Below are 14756 nucleotides of genomic sequence, written 5' to 3' on the forward strand. Positions count from 1 at the left end.
AGAGGCAGAGGGAGAGGGACAGGCAGTCTCCCTGCTGAGCAGGGAACAAGACCCTGGGATCATGACCTGAGCCAAAGGGAGATGCTTAACCAACTGAGCCAGCCAGGTGCCCCTCATCTTACCCCTTACTCTTTAAAATTTAGGATAATAGCAGGCTCTTTTTTTTTTTTTATCAGCGCTTCAGGCTCTTTTTTTTTTTTTTATCAGCGCTTCAGGAAAGGGATGCCATCCACCCTGGAATTGTTTTCCAATATTGCCAATTTCTACTGTTTAGAACACTAGTTTTAAAAGTAACTTGCAAGGGAATGTTGCTCTGAGAAGAGAAAAGTTGTATGCAAAGAAGTATAGGATTGAAATAGCGGTTGTCCACTTGTCTTTAATCCAGTGTTTCTCAGGGACATTTGAGGGATTCTGTTCTCTCAAGATGCTCCAAAATGAAAAGGTTCCATGGGAAACCAGTATTGTTCATCTTGGAGATTTACAGTGTGTAGTAAGAATTAAGGCCCTAGGAGGTCCTGGCATTAAAAAGTACTTTTACCATTTAATTTGGGTCATTGGATTTCATTGGTGAGAATGTCAAAAATTATTGGTTTGATTTTTTTTTTTTAATGTGGGCTGGTTATTATCACCATCTCTCTCTCTCTCTCTCTCTCTCTCTCTATATATATATATATGGTTTCTTTCTGTAGCCATTAACGTTCTCGGTACTGCCCAGCCACGGTCCTCACGTTGCCCGTTTATCTTAAGGAACAGGAAAAGAGAACCGATGAGCTGTATAAGCGAAGTTCAGTGATGATTGGTTTAATGGAAGAAAAGATTTTTGTTTTTTAAAGATTAAATTTTTATTAAAATGGCTTTTGAAGGGGCGCCTGGGTGGCTCAGTGGGTTAAAGCCTCTGCCTTCGGCTCGGTCATGGTCCCAGGGTCCTGGGATCGAGCCCCACATCGGGCTCTCTGCTCAGTGGGGAGCCTGCTCCCCCCTCTCTCTCTGCCTGCCTCTCTGCCTACTTGTGATCTCTGTCAAATAAATAAATAAAATCTTTTAAAAAAAATGGCTTTTGAAAAAAAGTTACTTAACGCTACATACCTTTTTTTTTTTTACTCTTCAAATAATTTATAATGGTAATAGGTAACATTCCTGTAATGCTTACCATATATAGCCCCAGGTACTTTTCAAAGCACTTTACACGAATGACCATATTTAATCTCCCAGAGATTTTCAATAGGCCACACTTCTGTTACTCTCCCCATCTTACGGATGTGAGGGAACTGTTGGGGTAGAGTCACATGTGTTGTTTTACTGGGACGGAGCTGTCATTTCCAGTGTGGCTCTGAAGGAAAGCACAGGCTCTTACTACCGCTCTGCTGTGAATCGCTCACCGAAGTATAGGGTGCTGTGAACAATACATTCGTGTCTTAAGTACATTAAAGAGTTGTGTACAGTGGAGCATTCAGTCTTGCCAACTCAGTCTGTTGCCTGTGTTTTTAGTAATTAGTACCTAGTACCTTAGATTGGAAAATGTTTTAATATAGAAAATGGAAATGCCTGTCATTTCCAGTGGTGTCTTGTCCTCTAATATAGAGGACAGACACGTCTCCCATATCTAGTATTATGTTGTTATTTCGGAGATAGTTCACCTCCTAGGAACTCTTGTTTCATGAAACCTTTGACAAAAGAAAAAAAAAAGATAAGCCTTTATCAGATTTTTGATAGTGCTAAAACATTAAAACAATAGTATTATTCTACTTTGAATTGGTAAGGTCTACCTTCTCAAAGGAAATCTTGGTGGAAAACGTTTTAGTGGTCATGTCAAACAATAAAAATTTCTTTCAAAGTAAGAAAATAATAGACTTTTAATATTTGATTTAAATAAGCTTTACCTGCCACAAATTCATGTAACCACTGGACAAATCATGTCAAATATTTTACCTGCTGTTAATGGAGCAGAAAACTGCAAAGTGAATGAAAGATATTTTTAAATTTTAGGTCATAGGGGCACCTGGGTGACTCAGGCAGTTAAGTGACCTGGCGACTCTGGATTTCAACTGAGGTCACGACCTCAGGGTCCTGGGATTGAGCCCTGTGTTGGGCTCTGTGCTCAGTGGGGAGTCTGCTTGAGATTGTGTGTCTCTCTCTCCCTTTCCTGCCCCTGCTCACTTTCTCTCTCAAATAAATCTTTTAAAAAAAATATTTTTAGGTTGTAAAAGGGCCTTACCATTATAGAAAACTGTATGGCCTTGCACAAAGCAATGTTCCTTTCACCAAAAGACCAGGATGTCAGATTTGGGGCAGCATTCTCTGCCTCTTCTTTTTGGTTCTCTTTTTAGGGTCATCTCAGATGGTTTCTCCCATTCCCCATACAGTATGAGGACTTAAAAGTATTTTAACAAACTTTGGAGGGGAGAAGTAGGTACGTATATACATAGGTACATACATACATTTTTGTATGGCCATTTTAGATATATAATTATATATATTCTTTACCTTCTTTGGAAATTGGAGTGTGGATGTTACTTCTTTGAAGCACAGACCATATAGGCCTCAAGATTTGGCTATTAAAGAAGGATCAGATGAAAATACAATTGATGGAAGTGCACTACTACAGGCTATGGGGTTGACCAAATTACAACTAACTTAGTTACATAAATGACTTTAAAGTAACAGTAATTTATAATTGATAAACAAGAAAAGGGCCATATATGAACCTACTACCATCTCAAGACAACAGAGATAACACAGATAGCCTCTCAGAAAATTAGGGTGTATCTCCCACCTATGAGTACCAATTCAGAATAGAAACATTGTAGCATTGGTAGGCAGCTGTGAAGCCAGAGTCTGGAAGTAGTTTGGGATCCAGTTTGGAGAAGGACCCATTGGTTCCATGGTATGTGTCTCCATAATGCATAATAACATAGTCTAATCATGAGAAAACGTCAGACAAGCCCAAATTACCAGTCATTCTACAAAATTTCCAACGGGTGTTCCTCAGGAGTGTCAAGGTGTCATGAAAGATGAGGGGAGGCTGAGGAACTGTCACAGACAAGAGGAGACTGAGGAGCTGTGACAACTAAATGCAGTACGACAGTCAGGATTGGATCCTGAAATAGAAAAAGAACATTGTAGAAAAACTGGAGAAATCCAAATAAAGTCTGCAATTTAGTCACCACTAGTTACTAGTAATATATTGTAGAATTGTTACCTTACTCGTTTTGATGATTGTACTGTGATTATCTAAGATGTTGACTTGAGAGGAAGGAGGGTGAAGATAGACTGAAACTATTCACTTTTTTTTTTTTTTGAAGACTTTATTTATTTGAGAGAGAGCATGAGCAGGGAGAGGGGCAGAGGAAGAGAGAGAGAATCTCAAGCTGACTCAGAGCTGAGCATGGAGCCCACCACGGGGCTCAGTCTCACGACCCTGATACCACGACCTGAGCTGAAGTCAGGAGTTCGACACTTAACCGACTGAGCCACGCAGGCGCCCCAGAAACTTTCCACTATTTTTGCCCCTTTTCTATAAATCCAAAATTATTTGACAGTATAAATTGAAAAAGTACTTTTATTTGGTAATGTGTGGACATTCTGCTTTAGCTTAGCGTTACAAAATCTTGATGTAGCCAACGTCTTCAGCACGTATACCCCTACACGTATTTTTATGTTCTGGCTATATTAAATCATCTGTTGTTGTTAATCAGCTCCTTTGGAGAGAGGGAGGAAAGTAATACAATTTTTGTATATATTACAAAATATAACTAGTGTAATAAATAGCTGTGTACACCTTTTAGAACACTTCATTTGAAGAAATGTAGGAAGGTAGTGAAGCTAAACTGTATTCTTTATTTGTGTTATTCTGCCCCTCGTCTCCTACTACTACCACCAAACTGCTACCACTTGGAGATAATCAGTGGAATTTGCCATTTAATAATCCTGTTTCATTATTTTGCACTTTTCCAAACGACATAAATTACACTCTATGATATCATACCTAGAACTTGCTTTTTTTTTTTTTCTTTCCTCCACGTGTATGTCTAATTCATTCATTTTCATCACTGTGGAGGTCTCCACTGTATGAATACCCAGTACTTACTTATTCATTCTCCTGCTGGAAAGCAAGTTGAGAGTGTTGTTTTGTTGTTGTTGTTGTTCTGTGTTGTTTTTTTTTTTTAATGGTGGGTCACTTTTTACAAGTATCTTCTGAGACCAAAATTGATCAGAAATACTCTTTCTGAACTCCAGTAACACTATCTACAACTTTTAACTCAATTATTTGTGACCTTTCCTTACTAGTGTTTTTCTTTTCTCTTGTATCAGATCGAAAGCTTCTTGATGATCTGTTTCCCCAAGGTGAACATTATTGGGATAATAAGTATCTAATTTTGTTGAATGAATAAGTAAATACTTAAGTGAATTAAACACTATGTATAGATCTTGGGCATATTCGTGTTTATTCCCTTAGTTGTTATATGGTGTTGCCTCCTGGGGCTTTTTCTTTGTTAGAAAGATTTATACAGTGTGGGAATCTGGGCACTTAGGTGAAAGTTAGGGGCATAAATAAAGCCTGAAACTTTAACTTGTGAAGTTAAAAGCTGAGATTGCGACAGCACAGGTACATGCACTCTCTTTCTCTCTCTTTCTGTGTGTGCGTGTATGTGTGTGTGTTTAACATCCTAGGGAAACTTTGACAAAATTAGTAATAATTTTACCTGCATTTGGCATTACAAAACTGAGGGGAGCTCACTAACCTATAGTAGGGCATCATTCTTGTTAGAAAGCTTACTATTTGCCTTAGATCATTTTGAATTTGTACCCAGAATTAGTTTTGCCGAAATTGGTTTTTTCCTCCAAAATTATTTTATTCTCAATATGCTTGCCAGCAGGAGAATGAATAAATACTGGGTATTCATACAGTGTTGATCTTACTCTGCAAAAACACTTAACAGGTTTCTCAGCTATGGTGCCCATCTTGTTGGATTTCTGTAGCCGCTTTGGCAGAGATGGGCAGGGCTGGTATCATCCCTATTTTACAGGTTAGGAACAGTGGAATGGAAGCCGAGGGAGTTTGATGGACTTGCTCAAGGCCATAGAACAGAACCAGGAAGCAGATCTTTCAACCTGGTCCTGGCTCTGTCTGGACATTACAGTTTCAGTGCTTAAAATAATTGAAAGTATTAATCAAGATGTTACTGCTTCACCAGAATTCTAATAGGTGATTCAGTAACGTAGTGCCCACTTGAGAGTTTATCATAATAGTAGGGGGAGTTTCTCATCAGTGTTACTGTGGATTAACTAGCTTTTGTACTGCCCTCTTGGTTAGAAGGGTTCACAAAAAAGCTTAAACCAAACACTGCAAAAGAGCATGTTGTGACTGGTGTGTATTTTAACAGAAAGAAAAATCTTTTTTTTTTAAATTTTTTTTTTAATTTTTTTTTTATTAAATTTTTTTATTTATTTATGAGAGAGAGAGAGAGAGAGCGCGCGAGCACAGGCAGACAGAATGGCAGGCAGAGGCAGAGGGAGAAGCAGGCTCCCTGCAGAGCAAGGAGCCCGATGTGGGACTCGATCCCAGGACGCTGGGATCACGACCTGAGCCGAAGGCAGCTGCTTAACCAACTGAGCCACCCAGGCGTCCCAAGAAAGAAAAATCTTATAAGTAAAACTGGAAGGAAGGTGTGACACAACTTCAAGTTGAAATATCTGGGAAGACAAATGGCCTTTTGGTAGCATGAGACCTACAGTTGAATTAAAACCTCTCCACATACAGACTGACGAAGTTGGTCACTCAAATTGTAATTTTAAAAATTGCAGAAGCAGTACGCTTGGAATATTGTCTTCATGTCAGAAATGCACCTTCGTGCTTGAAAATGATAAAAAATTACAATCGATCCTTACAACTGTTCTGTTCATCTTTATTGATCAGGTGCAAGAAAGATAAATCGCAACCCAAATAAGATTATAGTAAATGTTAGCATCGTAGGGGACTCTAGGTTGATAGAGAGCCATTCATCATCTCAAATGGTGACCTGTCCACTGCTCCAGCCACCCCGAGTCTGCTGTCTAATCACATACCTATTGATTTTATCTACATCCAGCAAACCTGGATGTGACTGTCATTGGGCAACCCAGATTGTTAAATGCAAAGGGGTCACTGGTGTGAAGAGGATTTCATTTTCATTTTCTCCCCAACCAACAATGATTTATTAAAAAATAAACTACTTCAAGTCATGCATGTGAAACCTGAGTGATTAGGGATTGAAGGTGCACAATAGACCACTGTATTGTGTAAGTGTTCTTTTGTATCGGGACACATTTTGCAGGATATTTCATTGAGTCTAAAGGTGCCGGGGTCATTTAGGCCACCTCCTACAGCAAGACAGGTTTCAAAGGAGCCAGCCAGAACAGACAGTCTTAAATTTTTCTGCATCAGGAAAGGCATTACTTTCCTATTGCAACTTGATTTATGTTGCTTGTATGTTCATTTATGTAATAGTGGGAACATTTTTCCTTTTTTGGTATAGAAATCACCTAAGTCCATCCTCTGTTCTTAGTAACAAATTTGTTAAAAATGTTGATGCTCTTGTGGTCATACGGAGGCGCTAGATAGAACTCATTCTCCTCCATAAAGAATCCGTCTTGAGGACAAAAGTACTGTGTAAAAAAAAAAAAAAAAAAGAAAAGAACCTTGAATAGCCTAGGTAGAACATTGGAATAATAGGTGAAATATGTTAAGAATTTTCTCATGGGATCAAATAATGATGCATTTTAACTCTGAAAGTTTATTTTAATTATAACTTGTATGCCAGCAGGTACACTATTATTTAAATGGATACGTTTCCATGCATTTTTAGAAGTATCTATGCCACTTATGCAAGAAGTCTTTGTCTTTTTGCTTGAATGGCTGAACAGAGATTTTACGTATTGTTTGTAACTATAAGTCCTGCACACGTTTTGTCCTCTTGGACAGTGAAAACTATGCTATCAATCTTTGTCCACAGAGCTCAGAGTTCTACAAAGTCACCACTGAACAGTATCAGAAAGCTGCTGAAGAGGTGGAAGCAAAGTTCAAGTAAGTTTTGAACACTGTTACAGTTACTGTTCTTGACAAGATGCAAGTACAACTTTATCACTTTTTGCACAGAAGATAATTTGTTGCGTAGCCCTCTGGAATACTTGGAAGTGTATTTGGAAGGACGAGGTGTATCCATGTTATCTGCTGTTGGTGGAATTCAAACACAAGGAAAGAGCCTTTGTTGAAAGCTTATTGCAACTTAATTTTATGAAGGGAAAATTGAAAGCAACGGTAATAGAATCTTCATTTGGAATCATACTACCTAAGATAGGCTGCCCTTGATTATGAAGGTGATGTGAAATTGCTATTAATAACAGAAACATAGAGACCATTCAATTTTATGTAATAAAATGATGGGCATGTCCAAATTTGAGTACCACTTTTCTCATGTTTAAGCTGTTTTCATTTCTTCATATGTACCTTGAAAGCATTTAAATCACAGACTTTACCTTGCCCTTGATTATGAAAGTGATGTGAAATTGCTGCCTCTGTTAATCCTTGGAATGTTTAAATGAATGTTCTGTAATTGATGGATCAAAGTGTCCATGACCCATAGCCCTGTACTTTCCCTTTGCTGCCAGTTCTCACGATAGGTAAGAAGACATCATTGAGAATTTTCCTGAGAGTATAAATAGTTCTATTGTGTAACCGCTGTTAGTAGCACATGTGCAAATTAGCGAAGCAAGAAAAGGTGTTGTGACAGGTTTAGTTGAAAGAGCACACTGGGCTCTGACCTCCTTCCTGGTGCATGTTTATAAGCATTTGATAAAATGATTAAACCCTAAGGTGTAACGTTATTACTTTCTGCTGTGGTGCAATTTGTATGGTAATGGATATTAGTGTTCTTTTAATGTTGATGTTTTTTTAAAAAAATGTGTGTGTGTGTGGTTTTTTTTTTTTTTTTTTTTTTAATTTAAAGATGGTTTGAGGTGTAGTTAAACAGAACTCCAGTCTTTGTTAGTGAACTCTCTTTTTAGGGGCAATAGGGAAAGTCCTTCTGAGAATGGGCCACAGATCTCACTCTTAAAGGTTAATGTGCTATCTTAAGTATTTAGGTATAAAATTGGGTATGGACTTGATTTTAAAAGGTACTTTACATATGTATTTTTTAAGTTACCTTTTTATCTTTTCTCCCTAATGATAAAGTAGCAGTCGTTAACTTTTTTTTCTTTTCTCATGAGAATTTTTGACTCGGCACTCTGGGTATTTCTTCATTGTAAGAGAACAGCTCTTCAAATAACTAAATTTTAAGGTAAATCGAAGGAGATCAATTCTGACTAGGATGATCTGTGAAGTTCTCATAAAGAAGATACTAATGTAGTTGAGGCTAGAAGAGGAGTACTGAGTAGATGGAAAGGAAAAGTATTCAGAAGGAAAATTACACTGTCTAATTGGTGGGTGAGAAATCACTTCAGATCAGTGGTTTGAGTCAGAGGGACTCATACAAGACAGAGTTGAAAAGGTCGGCAGGAGTCATCATTAACTAAGAAGTTGGTCTTCATTTAGTAAGAGTTTTTGGAAGGTCTTTGACCAGGTAAGTGCCCTGATTTCTGTGCTCCTTGAGTAATATTAATCTGACAGCGGGTGTGAGGCTTGATCAGAGGTGTGAGAAACAGCAGTGGTACTACATAAGAGGACTCCCTAAGCAACAGAGAAAAGGAAGATATGGGTACAAACAAGTCATTGAAAGATTAGATAGGAGTTGGCAAATACCAGTGCATTTGTTGGCTAGGGCTGCCTGACAGAGACCCGCAGATCGAGTGGTCTAACAGAAACCACTCGCAGTTCTGGAGGCCAGCAGTCTGTGATCCGCAAGCCAGAGGGGTCGGCTTCTCCTGAGGCCTCTCCGCTTGGCTTTCAGGCGGCCGTCTTCTTCCTGTGTCTTCACAATGTCAGCCCCTCTGCATCTGTGTTTTAATCTCCTTTTCTTAGGAATCACATTGGATTGGGGCTCACCATGATGACTTCGTTTTAATGTAATTATCTCTTTGGAGCCCTTTGTCCAAATACACTTTCTGATACCAGTCATTAGGTCTTCAACATCCGAATTTGGGAGCGGGGAGTCCAATTCAGCCCATAACACCTGGATAGAGAGGCCGGGGGGTGACGGGGACCAGAAATAGAGGCAGATTGGAAAATTGGTGGAGGCTGGATTTTTATAGAGTTAAGTCTGGTTTGAGATGAAAAGAATCATTCTTCTGAAAGCCCCGTACACCTGCCATATCCTTCAACCTGGGCTAGCCTGCTGGCAAATGAGAGGGTACATGGAACACAAAGCCAAGTGTCCTGCTGGCTTACGTTCTCCAAGACAACATGGAGCTATAGGTTAGACTTTTATTTATTTATTTATTTTTAAAGATTTTATTTATTTGCGAGAGAGAGGGAGAACAGAGAGAGAGAGCAGAGAAGGAGAGTGAGAGGGAGAAACAGAACCCCACTGAGCAAAGAGTCTGATATGGGGCTAGATCCGAGGACCCTGAGATCATGACCTGAGCCGAAGGCAGACACTTAACAAGTGAGCCACCCGGGCGCCCCTAGACTTCATTTTAATCAGAGCCTCAGCAGCTTCATCTCTCTCTACCTTTAGAAGATATTTCTCTTTATTAATTCTACTCTCACCTCGTATAGTAGAAAATTTGGCCTTTCCCAAAGGGAGGTCTGGCCTTTATACTCATCTTCTAGGAGAGGTAACCTCTCGGCCCTTGGAATTTCCCAAGTGATGGAAGTGTCTCGTTAGTCGTGATGGGCCTTGGGGTCATGTGGTATCAGCCCGGCCTCTAGGGAGGTGGTGCCGGAGACTGAATTGAGCTGAGCAACAATGGGCAGTTAGTCAAGCAAGCCCATATAATGAGGCCCCAGTGAAACCCTGGGCATTGGAATTTGGGTAGGCTTGTCCCGTTTATAATACTCTGTGCATATATTGTCACAGGTTGCTGCCAGGAGAGTAGAACATCTTTTTTTTTTTTTTTTTTTAAGATTTTTATTTATTTATTTGACAGAGAGAGATCACAAGTAGACAGAGAGGCAGACAGAGAGAGAGAGAGAGGGAAGCAGGCTCCCCGCTGAGCAGAGAGCCCGACGCGGGGCTCGATCCCAGGACCCTGAGATCATGACCTGAGCCGAAGGCAGCGGCTTAACCCACTGAGCCACCCAGGTGCCCCGGAGAGTAGAACATCTTGAGGACGGTGGAAACTTTGCATCTGAAGCTCTCGCAGACTCTGTCCTATATATCTCTCCTTCATTTGGCTGATTCTCCATATCATTTCCCATAAGAAGCCGTACTTATGAGTTTAGTAGCTTTCTATGAGTTCTTTGAGTCCTTTTGGTGAATCATTAAAGGTTAGAGTGGCTTTGGGAACTCCTTGAACTGGCAGATGATGTCAGGGTGAGGACAGTCTTGGGGACTGTGCCCTCAAACTTTGTAATTCGGCTAAGTGTAGTACAAACAAAACTCCAGGTTTTTATATTCTGTGGGGGAATTTTAAGAGCTAGCTTTTCAAGACAGTGACTTTCATTATATATATATTTTTGGCACTATCTGCTAGACCGAGCTTCCTAGACACTGTATTTTTGATTTGCAGTAAGTTTGTTAGCTTCACACCTAGAAAGTGATAGGGCCTTGGCTCTAAGAGGTGCTTCTCATCTTTGAAGGCCCTGAAATTGCTCAGTGGAACTTTGTTTCTCCTTACAGATTTGGCCATCCCAGGTAATCATGACGGCTTTAATCTTTTACAAGGCAGTATACTATCTCCTTTTCATTTCATGACCGAGCTGATCTCAGCAGTGCCCCTCAGACAACAGCTCGGAAGGACTTTGAGGAGGATTTAGTTAATTTTATCTGATGGAAGATTTCATTTGGGTGCATCTTGGTTACAGGAGATGGCTGCTTTTTAAAATTGCAATTTCAAGGGCACTATTATACACCTAATGGGGGGTCACACAAAATCATTGTAAAGAGAAAGAAACCGAAGAGCATTTGAAGCCACACATGATAAACACCCATCACAAGGACCCATCCTGCCCGGATAGCTAATGGAATTATTTTAGGGATGCTTAAATATTAACTCACACTTCAGCCCCTTCAGTTTATAGTTTTGGCAGGAAACCATTAAAACACTTCAGACTTAATGGAATTTTTCCCCTTATTTAATCAACACGTCATTCATTCAGAGAGCTCCTCTGTGACATGCCCTCTGAGTTCTGAATACACAGCCTGAAGAAACAAGTAGGATCTTACCAGTATGGAACTCGGAGTCCATCAGAGAGCAGAAGGAAGACAGAATTTTAAAGTCGCTTTTGAAAAATTCTAAGTCCTACTATCATGGGATAATTGTATCCCTAATAAGTTATTAAAAATACTATTTACATTTTTTTTTCAGTAGGAATTAAGCAGTTTGGGAATTAAGAATGTATGCTGTTTATTTTCCTACAAGAACTCTTACCCCACAATAGCTTAAACATTTTAGCTATAAAATCCAAATCACTTAGCAAATCCAGCAATTTTTTTTATATTTAGCTTTTATTTAAGAGAGAACCTTTGCTTTTCCCAGTCTGACTAGAACCAATCACTGTTAACGGTTCCAACTGCTTTTTATCACTCCTTGTTATTATCTGTTAAATAGAGGAATTTATAGTGCTAGTTCTTAGTTTCATGGTGCTGGTGCCATGTCACGTTAGCTCAGCGTACTGAGAATTATGCCCCGTGTTAATCCTTATGCTCCACCTGATAGGTAACTAATTTTAAAAAATACTATATTAAATGGCACATTGATGGTACTTAGCATAGGTCTAGCATAAGATAAATGCCCAGTGAATATTTGATTTTATTGTTTTTATTCTATATATACAATATATATCTAATATATATATTGTGATAATATTTTATTATCATGTCCAACTCAAGTTATACAACTTTGCAGCAGAAGAGAGATTTCTGTATTTGTTTCCAGATAAAATCTACATGATGTTAAACCCTCCTCTGAAAACAAACAAACAAAAGCAATAGAAAGAGTTCTTATCCTCTGGGTTCTTATCCCAGCCCAGCCAAAGACAGGGGATGAAGCCATGGGGCTGGAGCGGGGAGAGGACCTCTATCTCTGGATCCCTCTCAGAACCACATCTCCTCGGGGGATTAGAGCCTGGCTCCCACATATGCAAAAAGGAAGCATTATTACCAGGGTGTTTTGTACATACAAGTTTTTATTTAATATAAAAATCAATATTAAGCATCTATCAAAGAAATGTAGACTATTCTGAAAGCAACAGAAACCTCATGAAGACAGTACAGTATCAAACAAATGAAAAGCATTTTAAAGATAATTGATAATTCTTTCCCATGCCGTCATAGATAACAAAGTAGCCCGTTTCCACCTTCCATAAAGGAGGAAGTGTGAATGGGGAAGCAACATAGGTCTGTTCAAAATATTTTTGGGATCCTCTCGTTAGAGGTGTAACACTTCAGCTTGTCACCAGTTTTGGTGAAAGAGGAGGCACTTGTGAAGGACTGCAGGTTTGTGAGATCGTATGTGAATATTCATAATACTCCTTTGTGTGCCCAACTTTATAAGCGTTTTCACTTTTATCCTTGAACGAAGTTGTTGAAACCTGACTTATAAATTTGGGCTCATGGAAGAAGCCTGGGTTATCCTTACAAGGAATTAAAAGATTAGTTACCCTGTGGAAGAAGTTTAGGTGATTTTAGAGTATCTGAGGAATGTTATGCAAAACTCTTTAGAGATAAAGTGGATTTTATAAGTATTACCATATATTCAAAGTTTTGTTCAGTGTAAAATGCTTTAACTTAAAATGTTTTTGGTTTTATTAGGTTTTTCACTTTGGCCGATGTAGGGGTGGAAAAGTTATCCTGAACTTGGTCTAGGTTCTTTGGCTGGTCGAATAATTAAATTGATATAAAACCAATTAACAGGTGAAAACAGCTCAGAGTGTAGTAACGTGTATACATGAGAAAGACCTGGAGAAAGTGAGTAACTCTCCAAAAGGGCCAGAACCATCACCTTAAAGGGCACCTTCAGCAAAAGACAAAAGAGGTGGGAGATACGGAATCACTTATGGGAGCACGGTAAGCAAGGGTAAGGCTGTTAGGCAGACTTCAGTCGTCGTCTTCCCCACTGATGAGAGTTTCTGGAGGTGGGCCATGCCCTCTCCTGATACCACAGGAGAGCTGCCCCTGCCAGCACAGGATTCCTTTAGACATGTCAGCGTCTCCCATGAAAGGGTCACTTCTGTTTGGTTTGGAGAGCTGCTCATGTGTTGGCGGCTAAGTAAAAAATCATCAACCAAAAATAATCCTTAGGCCAGACAGATGTGTCTTGGGGTGGCAGATCTGCTCCTTTTCACCGGCAGTCCTGTGTTTTGTTTCTCTTTTGGGTGGCTGGTTTTAACAGCTCTACTGCAAATGAGTTCGTGAAGCTGAGGATGGCATGCCAGTGGTATCAGCAGGTGTTTCTCGTGTTCTCTGTAATTACACACGGGATCATGGACAGTTTTAAGCAACAGTGTTTAAAGATCCTGCTTAATTGGCTGTAAAATAATTAAATAAGGTTTTGACTGGCAAATTTATAATTCTGTTAGATGCATAAGCTGGTGTGCTGGAATGTCAGTGTGACTTCGGTTTGGAAATATTAGATTAATAGAACTCATTGTACTGCAGGTACAAAGTTTACTCTGATTAATAGTCTTAAAACTTTTCCAGAAGTGTGGCCAACTAAATTTATGTTACTTACCTTTTCCTTTTAATTAAAACTTATTTCAAAAGTTTACGCTGTTCAGTTCTGCTGTGCTTCTCTTTCTGGTTTCTCCAAAGTGGAGCTCCAGCAATTTTTCGGTGACTCCAGCTGCCTTTTTGAATAACTTGCCTTATCAAAAGGATTAAAATTATGTACTGTTGTACATGTATTTGTATCCGCAGCTGACAGGTACCCTGCGCATCGTCTCTAACACATACTGATGTCTGCTTATAACCTACTTTAATGCTGCGTGAATGGCTCTGATAGGCCAAATATACATGATAAATGTTTTATCTCTGATTCTCATTGATCAATTTCTAGATGATCAAATGGTTTATCTCAGTAAGACACTAATTCACATTGATCAAATTCTAAATGACCAAGTTGACTTGGTTTCTGCTGAACACAAATTGTATTAAAACAACATTACTTGAACATGCTGTCTTTTCTAATGCAGGAGTTATGTTACCAGCAGTTACATTATAACTAGAGTTATTGTATTATAAAGATGTCTCCTTCATAATGAAAAGTTTACACAAGAAGAAAAGAATGCGATATTGCAGGAAGAACAGGGCTTTGAGCAAGGATTTGGGCTTTTACTAACTAATTAAATTCTGCATTTGTACTGGGCCCTCCTTCCCCTTTTTTTAATTTGAAAGGCTGAGAGCAGGAAGCATAGCAGCTGCAGTGGTGACATTTTATCCCCTAAGGTCCTCGGAGCCAAGTAACATCTTGATTATTCATAGTAAGAGATTTAGTAACCAAAGAAGAGGCAAAATTTTAGATAAAGTAAATAAATACCTGTACCCTTTGTGTATAAACTTGGTTTCGATAGCGTATTTAGAAGTTTAAGGTTATTTATTGTTTTTCTAAAAAACAGCTCACCTCTGTCAACTGGCAGGGTATCTCAAACCCTCTAGAGTTTGTCAATGTGTTGCTGGCGG

At 39.2% G+C, this 14756-nt stretch overlaps 1 protein-coding gene across 3 annotated transcripts in view; it reads left to right on the forward strand.

Annotated features, from left to right (window-relative positions):
* Positions 1-14756, forward strand: part of CHCHD3 (coiled-coil-helix-coiled-coil-helix domain containing 3) — a 277263-nt gene that overhangs the window by 214879 nt on the left and 47628 nt on the right. For all 3 annotated transcript variants that reach the window (XM_032869054.1, XM_032869047.1, XM_032869058.1), the window contains one exon: positions 6993-7063. In XM_032869054.1, coding sequence (XP_032724945.1) covers positions 6993-7063 — 71 coding nt within the window. The remainder of the gene's footprint in view (positions 1-6992; positions 7064-14756) is intronic.

This window comes from Lontra canadensis, unplaced genomic scaffold, assembly GCF_010015895.1.
Source record: "Lontra canadensis isolate GAN:19392208 unplaced genomic scaffold, GSC_riverotter_1.0 scaffold2, whole genome shotgun sequence".
In the NCBI taxonomy this organism is placed as follows: domain Eukaryota; kingdom Metazoa; phylum Chordata; class Mammalia; order Carnivora; family Mustelidae; genus Lontra; species Lontra canadensis.